Source organism: Artemia sp. Qi Xiang Cuo, chromosome 11 (assembly GCF_049724085.1).
Source record: "Artemia sp. Qi Xiang Cuo chromosome 11, ASM4972408v1, whole genome shotgun sequence".
Classification (NCBI taxonomy): domain Eukaryota; kingdom Metazoa; phylum Arthropoda; class Branchiopoda; order Anostraca; family Artemiidae; genus Artemia; species Artemia sp. Qi Xiang Cuo.
Window position 1 is genome coordinate 73344066 of NC_142804.1, and position 13813 is coordinate 73357878.

General features: G+C 36.9%; 1 protein-coding gene across 3 annotated transcripts in view; it reads right to left on the bottom strand.

Annotated features, from left to right (window-relative positions):
- The window catches only part of LOC148947325 (SLIT-ROBO Rho GTPase-activating protein 1-like), a 707344-nt gene that overhangs the window by 662792 nt on the left and 30739 nt on the right, over positions 1-13813 (bottom strand). For 2 of the 3 annotated variants that reach the window (XM_089097015.1, XM_089097013.1), the window contains exon 1: positions 6163-6531. In XM_089097015.1, the coding sequence (XP_088953141.1) occupies positions 6163-6235 (73 nt within the window). In that variant the 5' untranslated portion in view covers positions 6236-6531. Of the gene's footprint in view, positions 1-6162; positions 6532-10844; positions 10967-13813 lie in introns of those variants that run through there. The other variant, XM_089097014.1, reaches the window with a different exon arrangement.

Here is a 13813-nt window from a genome sequence, read left to right on the forward strand (position 1 = left end):
CTACAACTGAGAACTATTGAAATCAGGCCCCCCAGAACACATTATATTAAATGATCTCTAACCTAACCTAACTAAAATATTTAATTAAAATATACCTACATTGTAGTCATGGGCGTAGGCAGCATATTGTCTAGGGGGGGGGGCAGTCGATAGTGTGATGGAGTTTTATCAACTGCTTTTTCCAAACCATCTGCTTTTTTTTTCAGCCATATCTGATGTAAATTTGAAGGTCTCGGGGGGGCAGCTGCCCACCTCCCTACGCCCATGATTATAGTGTATATACGCTCTCTCACGCTTAGCTGATTATCACCGAGTACAAATATAGAAAGAAACCGGTTCTGTCGGACCAAGAACTTGAGTGTGGTGGGTATAAGAGATAAGTACCCTTGAAAGTTTATTTCAGAGTGAACATATATTCGAAGAAAAAAAAAAGCAAAACAGGTACTGGTTCATTATAACGACACTTCAAAAGAAGTCAGCTTTGGTTAATGCTAATGAAATAAAATAGGATGTATATATAATAGTTTAGAAACAAATTTGGGCTATATATGTGCACATTCGGGGGTGGGGGGTAAAGAATAGCATATATTAAATACGTAACCTAAACTAGGTAGGCTACCTCCCCCCCCCTAAACCCCAAAAAACAACTCTCATTTGTATACAGAAGTGTCGTTATTATGCACCAGTACCACAAAATATCAAAAAACTACATAGGAAATTAGTATTGTCGTAAAAACCCCGAAATATCGGAGGAGGGTAGGCCCGACTGAATTTTAAAACGGCAAATTTAGAAAATCGTCAAAATACTAAGATCATTTAATTACATTATAAACTTATACATGACATAATCAAATATGTTTTGTTGCATTATTTTAACTTTCCATTTAATGGATAGGTAACAAATTCTGGGGAAGGGGTCTTGGATGGTTTTACTTCAATTCCATTTAAAATAGTTTCAGCCCCTATAAAAATTTGCTATCAGAAAAATATATCGCTTAAATATTTCTAATTCGACGCTGTGTAGTAGCTTGTCAGCTGCAATATCACCTGACCTCTCAGAACTATTGAGACAGCCACAGCAGCAGTGTTACCAGATACCGGGTATAAAACACCGTATCCATAAAAGCGTAGCAATAAGAGTGCACCATTTTTTTAAGGGAAGATGCACCGTGATTGTCGACAGTCTACTTTTAAAAATGCACCAATTTGAAGGACTTAATGCACAGTAACCACAAAAAAAGCACCAAAAGGTGCAATTGCCTACCATCTGGCAACACTGCACTATTAAATTAATTCCTTGAGCAGTTCTGAATTCCCATACAAGCAAAAGATAAGCTAGACTCATGGGAGGTAAACTAATCATAGTCATTTAATTACGCTAATGAAGTTATCAAATTAACATATCACATATTTGATTGATTTGATTTCAAATTTGCATGACATGTCTGAATTGACCAATATATCTTGATATATTAAAATTGGGTTAGTAGATGAGCAGCCCAGTTGTAACCTGAACCACTTTAAGCATTTTTTGTTAGATTTGAATATCTTTGCATAATAGTTAAACTTATCTCACTCACTCTCCTATTTGATTAAATACTAGCAGCATGTTATTTTGCAATGACTGTCAAACAAGAGAAAATGGAGAGAGTTTGCAAAAGTAAAAATAGACAAACGAATCTAAAAAACTTAAGCTTCTCCAGATAAGAAAGGGTACTTGGTAAAAATCCAGAAACACACGAGAAAGACCGAGAGATGCTTACTGAAAAACAGGTTTAGGCTGACTACTGAGTTATTGCTCACTCCGTGACAAAGATCTAAACTTTAGTTATCTTGGGGTTAAAGGGGCAAAAAGAGTACCTAAGCTAGGTAAGATTAGGTGACATATTTAACATATGTTTTGATTTACCCCCAACCCCCAAATGTGCAAATATATAGCCTAAATTTGCTTCTTAACTATTATATTTTCATCCTATTTTGTTTTGTTTAATTAGCATTAACGAAACTTCACTTATTGCGTGTTTCTGGATTCTTAATAAGTACCTTAGAAAGTTAGGTGTCTGCACAGAGGAGATTGCCAGAGGGTTTGCATTTCGATCCAATAAATTTCATGAGCCTCAAATTAAGTTAATCCTGAAATATAGTCCAGCATTTCTAATAATTTTTGTTATTAAAAATCTTAATATTTTCCTAAGGGCTACATTGGAAAACATTAAGATGTAGATTTTTTCACACTTTCGGTATTTTTTAGGGTTGTCCAGTTAATCATTGTTAAATGTCGGAGAAATAACTTGCAGCTGATTTTTTTACTCAGGAGTTCTAAAAAACTTTTAGGGCAAAAAGCCAGCAGTGATATTTTAAGAAAAATATAGTGACATCACTTCAATCAGAAGTCGAAACTTCCAATTGCATAGGCTAGTAATTGGTGGTACTGGTGCATTAGATGGTCACTTCTAAACAAGGCCGTATCCAGGGGAGTGGGGGGGGGGGGTTACCCAGTTTGAACCCCCCCCCCCAAAAAAAAAATTTTGACCGAGTCGAAAATAAGTCGAAAATTAGTAAAACCTAGGTAAAAATCAGTAAAATTAGTCGAAAACTGAGTAAAAAATTAGTAACCCCCCCCCCTAAAAAAAATCCTGGATCCGCCCTTGCTTCTAAACAGTCAAGTTTGGTTAATGCTAATGAAATAAAACAAAATAGGATGAATATATTATAGTTTAAAAATAAATTTGGGCTATATATTTGCATATTAGGGGGGGGGTAAAGTATAGCATATATTAAATACGTAACCTAACCTAAGTACCCCCCCCCCCTAAACCCCCAAAAAAACAGCTTAAATATCGTAAACTCAATGAAAACTACTCTGAATTCCATTTCTTAATAGCGGTCTCTTTGAAAATTAAAAAAAAACAAGTTTTTTAAACTGAAAGTAAGGAGCGACATTAAAACTTAAAACGAACAGAAATTATTCCGTATATGAAAGGGGATGTCCCCTCCTCAACGCTTCGCTCTTTACGCTAAAATTTTTTATTGTTTCAAAAAATAAAGTTGTCAGACAGAGTCAAACTTTAGCGTAAAGAGGGAGTCGGTGAGGGGGGGACAGCCCCTTTTATATACGGAATAATTTCTGTTCGTTTTAAATTTTAATGTCGCTCCTTACTTTCAGTTTAAACAAGTTGTTTTTTTTATTTAATTTTTGATCGTTTTTTAGGTTATGCAGCTTTTATTTTGGCTCGCCATATTTGAATAAGTAAAAAAAATTTGTGTAAAAATTTTACTTTTCTTTTGCTAAATGGATGTCTCTAGGTTTAGTTATTACGTAATTTAAGAATTAACTTGCGTAACTCACTTCTATATTCGTATATTTTTCTTCTGGCAAAAAAATACAAAGTTGCAGATTTTTGCAGATATGAGCTTGAAACCTATGTAATAGGGTTTTCTGATACGCTGAATCTGACGGTGTGAATTTCATTAAAATTCTTTCACTTGTAGGGGATGTTTCCCCCCTCTTTAAAAAATCGGGTAAATTTTCTCAGGCTCGTAGCCTTTGATGAGTAATACTAAACTTAATAAAATTTATATGTTTAGAATCAGCATTACAGACACATTCTTTTGATAGATTTATTGACATCAAAATTCCGTTTTTAAAGGTTTCGATTAGGCCTACTATTGAGCCGTATCGCTTGTTTTTTTTATTGTTTATTTTTTATTACGTATATGTTATTACGTATATGAGGGGGTTCTCCCCTTATTCAATACCGCACTTTTTACGTTAAAATTAAAAAAAAAATTGATTCACAAACCCCTGAATCACAAAGGCCGTTTAATTAGAATAGATAGCTCTTTTGAAAGCACTAAAAAAACTGTAGCGTAAAGAGCGAGGTATTGACTTGGGGGAGAACCCCCTCACATACGTTATAATTTCTGTTCGTTTTAAGTTCTAATGTTGCTTCTTACTTTCAGTTGAAAAAAAAAACGTGTTTTTTTTATTTAATTTCTGATCGTTTTTTAAATAATGCTTGGAAATCCGGCGCACCCTTCATAGAAATGTCCCTTACCCCAAACATCCTCCACGGAAAGATTCTCCAGAGTAACCCCCTCCTCTAGCCCCCCCCCCTCCAGAAAAAAAATCCTTCCTGAAAATGTCTGTATACTTCCCAATAACCAATAAATAATGCTGGCAAGTCCGGCGCCCTCTTCATGGCAATTTCCCTTCTCCCATGAAAACTTCCTTCATGGACAGATCCAACATAACCCCCGACCCCCCCCCCCCACTACCAGAAAAAAAAACTCCTGAAAACTTCTGTATACTTCCCAATAACCAATACTATATGTTTACATTGGGTAAAGTTAAGAACTTTTAGCCCTCCCCCTGGGGACTTCGGTGAATTAAGTCATCTCAAAAGACATATTTAACATATTTTCGACCATGCTGAACAAAATGGCAATCTCAAAATTTTTATCGGGTGACTTTGGGGAAAAAAATAAGCGTGGGAGGGGGCCTAGTTATCCTCCATTTTTTTGGTCACTTAAAATGGTAACTACAAATATTCATTTCCCTTCCAATGAGTCTTCCGACGATATTCTAGGACCACTGCGTCTATTCAATCAACCTTGGAAAAAAAAACAAATAAACTCGCATCCGTGATCTTTCTTCTGACAAAATATAGAACATTCCACATTTTTGTAGATAGGTGTTTGAAACCTCTACAGTAGGGTTCTCTGATACGCTGAATATGATGGTGGGAATTTCATTAAGGTTCTATAACTTTTAGGCGGTCTTTCCTCCTTTTTTTGAAAATCAGCCAAATTTTCTCAGGCGCGTAACTTTTGATGGGTAGCACTAAACTTGATGAAAATTATATATTTGAAATCAGCATTGAAATATGATTCTTTTGATGTATCTATTGGTATCAAAAACCCGTTTTCTAGAGTTTCGGTTACCATTGAGCCGGGTCGCTCCTTACTTACAGTTCGTTACCACGAACTGTTTGACAACCGGTCTCTGGCGGGTTTTGTCTGTCATTGCATGACTGGTTTCCTTGTATAGTATATAAAAGTGATCATCTAATGTACTAGTACCTAATTGGTTCAAATACTAAATAAAGCAAGAGCACAGGAATTTGTTTTGAAGAGGGGTTAGGGCGAATTCTGAAAACAAAATTGGCGGATTATACGATAAACACAAGAGATTATGCAAACAATTGCCAAAACCTTGATAGGTCAATCAATCAATCAATCCTAATGAAATATACCAAAATATGATGGAAATATAATAATTTAGGGTATGCTACTTATGCATTATACGGTAATCACGAAAGAAGTCAGCTTTGGTTAATGCTAATGAAATAAAATAAAAAAGGAGTAGTATATAATAGTTTAGAAACAAATTTGGGCTATATATATATGAACATTAGGGGAGTGGGGGTAAAGCAGAGCATATATTAAATACGTAACCTAACCAAAGTACCTTCCCCCCCCCTAAACACCAAAAAACAACAGTTTAAATATTGTAAACTCAATGAGAAACCAAGCTTTGCGATCAATTTATCTCTTGCAAATACCTGTTTGACGGGTTTCCATTAGTATTTCCTTGTACAGTCTATAGCGGTGGGTACCGCATACTGCATAAGTACCTAATTTAGTTTATATACTAATATAATTTGGGCTAAATATTTTTACATTAGGGGGGGGTGAAATAATCTAAGCTAACCTAATGTGCAAATATATAGACTAGCCTATTTATTTAGCCTAAATATATAATTTGGGCTAGCCCAAATTATACAAGTCCAATGCATTCTTTCACCCGTCATTTGTCTTTGTGGCTATAAAATCGGTTTCCTTAGGTCAAACATTCAGCAAACTTCTCGACTGTTTTACTGGGTAATATGGAAGTACCCCTTGATATTTCAAAGACATTTTTGTTCCCTGTTGTGGCTTTATTCGTCTAGATATTGCCCACTCCCACTCAAGTAGCCTAATCATTTTGTCCTAAATATTCATGCAAATTTCCCTCTCGTTTTTTTTTACAAATTTGTTAGTAAACCATGATGTAGTAAAAACCGCCAAGGTTGAAATTTAATTAATAGTTTATGATGATTTAGGAATCTGAAAAAAAAAGAATTCTAAATTGCAAGAATATACGTAAAGCATATAGCCTACCTGGAAAGACATCCCTCATATCAACACCGTCAAAAATTGAGGGGTCACGATACTGAATAAAACACTGAAACATTTTCGCTGACTACAAGGCACTTAAACATAACATATTTACAGATAAGCTTTTTTCTCACATTTTACACTTCAAAAACACAATCACAATAAAAACTGGCATTCATCCAGCAATATCCCTTAAGACACTCTTGAGAGAGAAAGAATTCCTATCGATCTTCAAAGTGCACAACAATAGCGGAATTCAACAAGTAAACTAAATCACAGATTTACCGCGTCCTGCACAAAGACTGAACACACAAGGTTGCCAGACAATTTTAAATCATAAATTTTTTCTATTGACTCAACAAGCCGTCTGCTACAAACAGACTACGCAACGCACCACGCGTAAACTGTATCAGACAATTTCTTATGGGTGAGAATGAGAGAGAGGCAGACGGAACGGACAAGAGCGGTAGCTCGCCTGGGCGACATGTGCGATGATTGATGGGACCCGTTTGCGAAAAAGACTCCCTTGTGATGAAATACGAGAGGAAATTTTATCCTCTATAAATAAATCAAAATCTAAAGGCAATATTACGAAAGATATCCATCTAAAGGAATAAAGCGAGAAATGTCTTATACAGATCATAATCTTTGTACGATAATTAGCAAAGGCGCCGGTAAAAACTGTCCCAGGGAGACAAACTTGCAAAAAAAAATTCTGTAAAATCGATAAAAAAAATCATTTTCGGAAAACCGTCAAATCTTCCTTGCAAAATGTCGCAGAATAAATTCAGTCTATAAACTCCTGGTCTTCCAAAATTGAAGTTCAGGGGTTTGACGACCACCCCCTTCGGAAATGTAGAAAAAATACACGTAAGTCCACAACGTTTGGTTATTCGAAGTCTGAAAAAGATTTTAAGATAAATCCCCCCAAACATGAAAACCAAGGCAAATGATTTATTGTTGCAACATTAAAATTCAAAGGAGGAGGGTTAGAGGATTTTACCAAGAATAATTTCAGCGATTTTTTTTTTCGGGAATTGACGCTGCCAAAAAAGTCCACATAATCTCAAACTGTTAAAATTTACAAACACTCTCACGTTTTCCATACAGTTTCCCAAGGAATCATAACTTTCTCGTGTCCCCTAGTGTGAAGGTAAGCAAAGTAGAAAGGATGTTTTTTTACCACAAAGAAACGATGGTCTATTGAAATAATTTACTTCAAATCTACCTGGAGATTTTCCAACTAGTCTCTAAAAAAGACATACACGGGAATTTTTGGGGATGGGAGGGGCATAGCGTCAAAAAAAATAGATGTATCATACGGAAAATATAAAAAATCATTAGACAAATCTAGAGAACACAGGGGAAAGGGGACGTAAGCCAAAAAGCGCGGCCTACGTGCATATGTGACCGAAATATCTGGTATTTTTGTGAATTTCTATCACTGTCTATTAAAAGGATTTTATCCCTATTTGAACTTTTATTTAAAGCCCGGCCTTTAAGTAAAAAATGCTGGTTGAACATTAAAATAATGTTACGAAATTCAGCAAGTCACACTGCGTGACGCGAGCTGAAAGCTCACGTTCTTGAGCCCTTTTGAAACAGCACCAGTTTCTGTTATGATACTCTTAAAACAGCCACAGTAAAATAGAATGACGATTATTAATTTAAAAGTCAATCAATAGAAACCAAATAGTAAAACCATTTTTCCTAAGATAGCAAACAATATTCATGTTACATGCAGTGACGTAATTTCGTCAAAATCCTGGGGGAGGGGGCAAAGTTGGAGCCATTTTTTCCAAATCAAGTGGAAATGACAGTGAAAAATGGAAAATGAGCCATTTAGTACCATAAAGGCACAGATTTACTAAAGAAAACTGACCTGTTTCTCTGGATGCTTGAATTATGTAGGCTTATCTTAGTTTTGAGAACATATTTTGCAGAAACAAAGTTTCAGCCGGGGGGGGGGAGACTGCGTTGTGGAGGGCAATTACCCTCCAACCTCATAGAAAATTACGCCCCTGGTTACATGGGCAGCGTGAAGTGTTACAACAGCCTTTGGTGGGCTTCCCGTTTAAAAAGGTTGCAAAAGCGACATTTTGGTTTTGATTCTCCGCCATCAATTAAAGACTGGAGTTACCCTTGTGTGCTAGAATTTGCAGACGCGCCCATCTGGGCTAGAAACCTTTCTGTTAGTCTTTTAGGCCGTTTTACAAAAAAGACAAAGTTGGATGAGATTTTATGATTCCGTCGAGATTTTAGTTTTGAATAACCTAGCATTGTATATTTCATTTTATGTTTCATTTTCAAGCACTTTATGTTTTGATTTGAATAAATAAGAATGGATTTGTTGAACTGAGTTTTATTTGTGTTATATTTTTAGATTTAAACATCCAAGCATTTACTTGTTGTGTTATGCCCTAAGTTAGAATTTTGAATATCTACATGTTAAAAGTGTGAAGAAAAGGAAAAATTATTGGATAAGAAGAAAGTACAGTGCCATCAAAAGTTTAAAATTCCCTCAAAAACTAGAAAAGTTTTCTTCATTGACGCCACTAAGTCAAAAGCGGGTTTTCAGATTTTGACTTGAGGTACGTCAAGTGTACAAAGGGCAGATAGCCCAGAAGCACTAACAACAACAACAAGACTGGAGTTGTCAACCTTTCAAAAATTTTAAAATTGTATTTTCTAAGAATAATTCTTCTTCAAGGATAGTGATGGCACGTTTCTAGGGGGTCACAGGCTCAGAGATCCAATCAATATGAAACATACAGGCAACTAAGTGCAGATTTGGACAACATTGTGAGGCAGCGGGACTGCCGAATCAACGGGCAGGTAGACATATAGCGTGGTAGACAAAGATTGGAACTTGACATATACGAACTGATCGCTTGAGATTGGCCACTTCCGTGATAGCTTGCCGGGAGGTGATCGAAAATCAAAGGTACCAAGATTCGCTTAAAGTTAGATAGGCAAGTACCTACAGTCAAGGAGACCTTACCGTCCACAAGAAATTTCATGCCTTGAACCTTCGCGATCCAGGAGCTAGTAGGCATCAAAGTTTCACTGTTTTGGAAGTCCCAGAATTTTTAAACTTTGAAGCTTGTTAATGTCTCGATTGTAAGAGCAACTGATCTAAAATGTCTCGGGAATAGTTTCTTTGACAGTAGCTATGCGCCTACAAAGCGAATTCTGGTGCTTTCGTGGGGAAGATAGGGGGCTTGGAAACTGTGTACGTTTCAGAGAACCCGAACTGTTTGTCCCCTAAGCTCAATGTAGTTGCTCCACAGGCGTCATACGGAAATGAATACTTTCGGGCAAAAGTCGACGAAGGGGCATATGCCTCCGAAAAACTCCCATTTTCTTGTGCCACTGGCTCCTGGTACCTATACCATGAGTTCAAAACGATCAGTGAAAAACCAAATACTGTCTACCTTTTTACGTTTACTTTCAGAAATTGCATACACCAGTTGGCGTGTGCCGAGCATGGCAGAACTATGCGGCACACGTAGCATTCCAAAATGTAGCGCTTTGCTAAGTCATTATCCCATTTTCTTTTTCATTATTTGTCAAAAATATGACTTTGTCATCTACTAGATTTTCAAAAAGATGCATCAAATGAAGAATTTTTCCTATTTCCAAGTCTCAAACGCAGGAAACGAAATGACAAACTCAACCAAAATCACAGACAGAAGTCATTGGCCTAGAAACGGTAGATGGCAGCAATTTCAGATCCAAGGTAAATACTCTCTTTTTAGACCTTGCCTGCCAGCTTGAACAGAGCTTTCCCCTCGAGAACAGGTATATGGTTCAAAGGAACTAAAGCTTTGTGAAACAGCATCAGAAACTCCTCATATATCGTATGTTGAACTACATAATTTGTTCATAAATCATTACTAATAAAAAAAATGTCATTTGGGCATACCTTAAAAGGCTCGAGTCCTTTTTCAATACCATGTACATCCATATATGTACCATGTATCCATATATGTACCATGTACCATATATCCATATATGTATGTAAAAAGAGGCTAAATTACTTCAAAATACCCCTCCCAGAAGAATTTAAAAAATAGTGACATAAAAATTTTTCTTTTTAGTGAAAGTCTACAATGACTGCACAGCCGAATTAACCTGTAACGAACAATCCACTTTAAACAGTTAAATCAAAGAATTCACCAATAACTCTTGACAGCCAACGTGTCTGAAAATAACAGCTAGAATGTCTCAATTGAGTATTCAGCTCAAGCATAGCAACATTAAAGACTCAAAAGGACCCAAGGCGTTCACAGATCTCTGACAGAAATACAGCTGATGACCTGGCAGGTGACACAACCATGTTTGACTCCTGACACCATAGTAAGGCAACTACTAACCTCGCCACAGTGACACCTTAACCACAGCGACATTTTTTCATACATAGCACTGATCACGAGCCAAAAGGTTATACAAAGCAATGGGTAGAGGATAAAATGGACGCCCATATGCTGAATTTTAGGGGGGGGGCTTGCCTGGTCTAATCGGCACTTCAAATGCTGTATAATAAAAATCTCAAGACAAAAATATAAAAATATAAGGCAGCGTCATTCAGCCAGGTGGGACTAGCGCCGGCTCCCCCTACCCCCCTTATCGGCGCCCATGGTGAATAATGCGTAAAAATAAATGAAAAAATTGCGCATCGTTACCTTTAACTCCAGTTTCCAAGTCTGTGATGTTCTCCTTTTCTTTCTTCATAACTTTCTTCTGAAACTCCATTTTTAAGGTGATGCCAAAAAATGTGATGTTTTGTCAACAATATTTATTTCACCTAAAAGTTTATTGAACATTATCAACAGTGAGAGTTACAATAATAATCCTAAACGGAAAAACTAACATATGGAACTAAATCTTCCATCTCAAGGATGTTGGTAAAACTTGCAAATCATTATTTTCTTTGTATTTCTTCTTTTTTTGCTAGTCATGTAGATTGTACCAAAGATTATATGTAACAAGATGATAAAGTGGAATATTTAGGCAGCGCAATAGCGCTGCCTAAGTAAAGAACGATGTTGGTAAAATGTTTCTTTTTTCTTTTTTTTAGACCAGAGCACTTCGTATCAAAAGAGTTGTCGTAGAAACTTCGAAAAGGGCTCATTCAATTGGAATTGAAAGGGCTTGTGCCCTTTTTAATAGTCGAAACTGATTGCAAGGAAACTAACACCCCTTCCACGCCCATATTTTCCCCAAACACATCCAATCGAAATTTTGAGATAGCCATTTTGTTCAACGTAGTTGAAAGATCTGGAAATTATGTCTCTGAGGAGGGACATATAAAGTTTTTATTGAAAGCGTTGTCGGTTGTTGTAGAAACTTCAAAAGGGCTCATTCAATTGGAAATTGAAAGGGCTAGTGCCTTTTTTAATAGCTGAAAGTGATTGGAGTGCATCCCCTCTTACGCCCACCATTTCCCCAAACACATCCAAACAAACTTTTGACATAGACATTTTGTTCAACGTAGTTGAAAGTTCTAGAAATTAGGTCATTAAGGATGTCAACCCCTCCCCCACAGCCCTCAGGACAAGGGTTGTAAGTTATGCCCTGGGGGCATATAAGGTTTTTATAGAAAGTTTACCGAAAGTAAACTTTTATAGAAAGTTTACCGAAAGTAAACTTTTATAGAAAGTTTTACAATAAATAGCCGAGTCAAACTCAAAACGAGCAGAAATTAACATAAGTTGGGCGCAAAACCCTTATGCCTTCCCAAGGCCAGAACAAAATTTGCACTTTACTGAAAAATACAAATGAATGTGAATTGTCAGTTTAATATACATATACTAGTAGTAACCAAGGTACTACTTTGCATACGCCCCTGTACCGAACAGGTTTCTGGTAGGTACAATCTTGTTTGGTTGGTACAATCTGGTTAGGTGGGTATAATCTGGTTTGGTTCAAGTTTTTCTGACACAATTTACCGGATTTCTAATTCACGGTATACATGACCGGCGCGTCTTGTTTAGCTGCCAATATAATCAATTATTTTATTCAAGTTTTTCTAAACCAGTATTGTCTATAACTTAATTTACGTAGACAATGAACGATATTAATTAATGTTTTGAATAATAGGAGTGTGAATGATTCTAATTAGTGATTGGATTGTATGACGGTGGAGAAAAAAGGATTAAACTGATGAACAGTTAAGGTAACTCCGAAGGGGTTGTTAACTCAGGTAATTTGTTACTTGACCTAGTTTTACCTCTCCGATGTGGTCTGTATAATACACAAGTAACATTTGAAAAGTATTGTCAATTTAAAATAGGATCTAACGTTCCCTTCGTTCCCTCATTTCTGAGGGGCAGGGGAGGGTAGGAGAGGGGGAGTCAATTTTGGAGGTATAACAAGTACCATTCATTGCGATCGTAGCTCTATGTTGGCTCGTTTTAAATACTTCAGCTTGTCTATTCATTTGTGTTAAATAAAAATCTTGAATCTGGAAAATGAAAAAATAAGTATTTAAACAAAATCTACGATGCTGCTAATTAAGGAATAGTAGACTACACTCAGAAGTGTTTGCATGAGGGGCCTATCTGTGCCTCTTTAAGCTATTTGTGTATGTTGAAGTTGTTTGTGTCTATTTTGACTGTGAATCTCTTTGTTCGGTTTGTGTCTTTTTTGGTCTGTTTGTTTATCTCTTTGGGTTGTTTGACTATTTTCGGTCGGTGTTTTTATATTTGGGCTGTTTGTGTCTCTTTGGCTGTGTGTGTTTCTTTGGGCTTTGTGCGTCTCTTTGGGCTGTGTGTCTCGTTGGACTGTTTGAGTCTTTTTGATCTGTTTGTGTATCTTTGGTCTGTTTGAGTATTTTTTGGGCTGTGTTTGTCTCTTTGGTCTTGTGTCTCTTTGGGGTGTTTGTGTTTCTTTGGGCTATGTGTGTCTCTTTGGGCTGTTTGAGTCATTTTGGTTTGTGTGACTTTCTTTTGGTTTTTTGTGTCTCTTAGCTGTCGTATGTGTCACTTTGGGCTATGTGTGTTTCTTTGGGGCGTTCGAATGTTTTGGTCTGTATGTGTCTTTATGAGCGTTTTTTGTCTCTTTTGGCTGTGTGTGTGTGTCTTTGGGCTTTGTGTGTGTCTTAGGGCTGTGTGTGTCTCTTTAGCCTGTGTGTGTGTGTCTCTTTGGGCTGTGTGTGTCTCTTTAGGCTGTGTGTCTCTTTGGGCAATTTGAATCTTTTTGGCCTGTGTGTGTCTCTTTTGGCTTTTTGTGTCGTTTTGGGTTTTTGTGTGTCTCTGTTGGATGTGTGCGTCTCTTTGAGCCGCGTGCATCTCTTTGAGCTGTATGTGTCTCTTGGGATGTTTGAGTCATTTTGGTCTGTGTGTGTTTCTTTTGGCTGTTTGTGTCTCTTAGAGGCCATGTGTGTCTCTTTGGGCTTTGTGTGTCTCTTCGGACTGTGTGTATGTCTCTTTAGACTGTGTGTGTCTCTTTGGGCTGTGTGTGTCTCTTTAGGCTGTGTGTCTCTTTGGGCAGTTTGAATCTTTATGGTCTGTGTGTGCCTCTTTTGGATGTTTGTGTCGTTTTGGGATTTTTGGCTTTTTTTGTGGTTTTTGGCTTTGTGTGTCTCTGTTGGATGTGTGCATCTCTTTGAGCTGTATGTGTCTCTTGGGATGTTTGAGTCATTTTGGTCTGT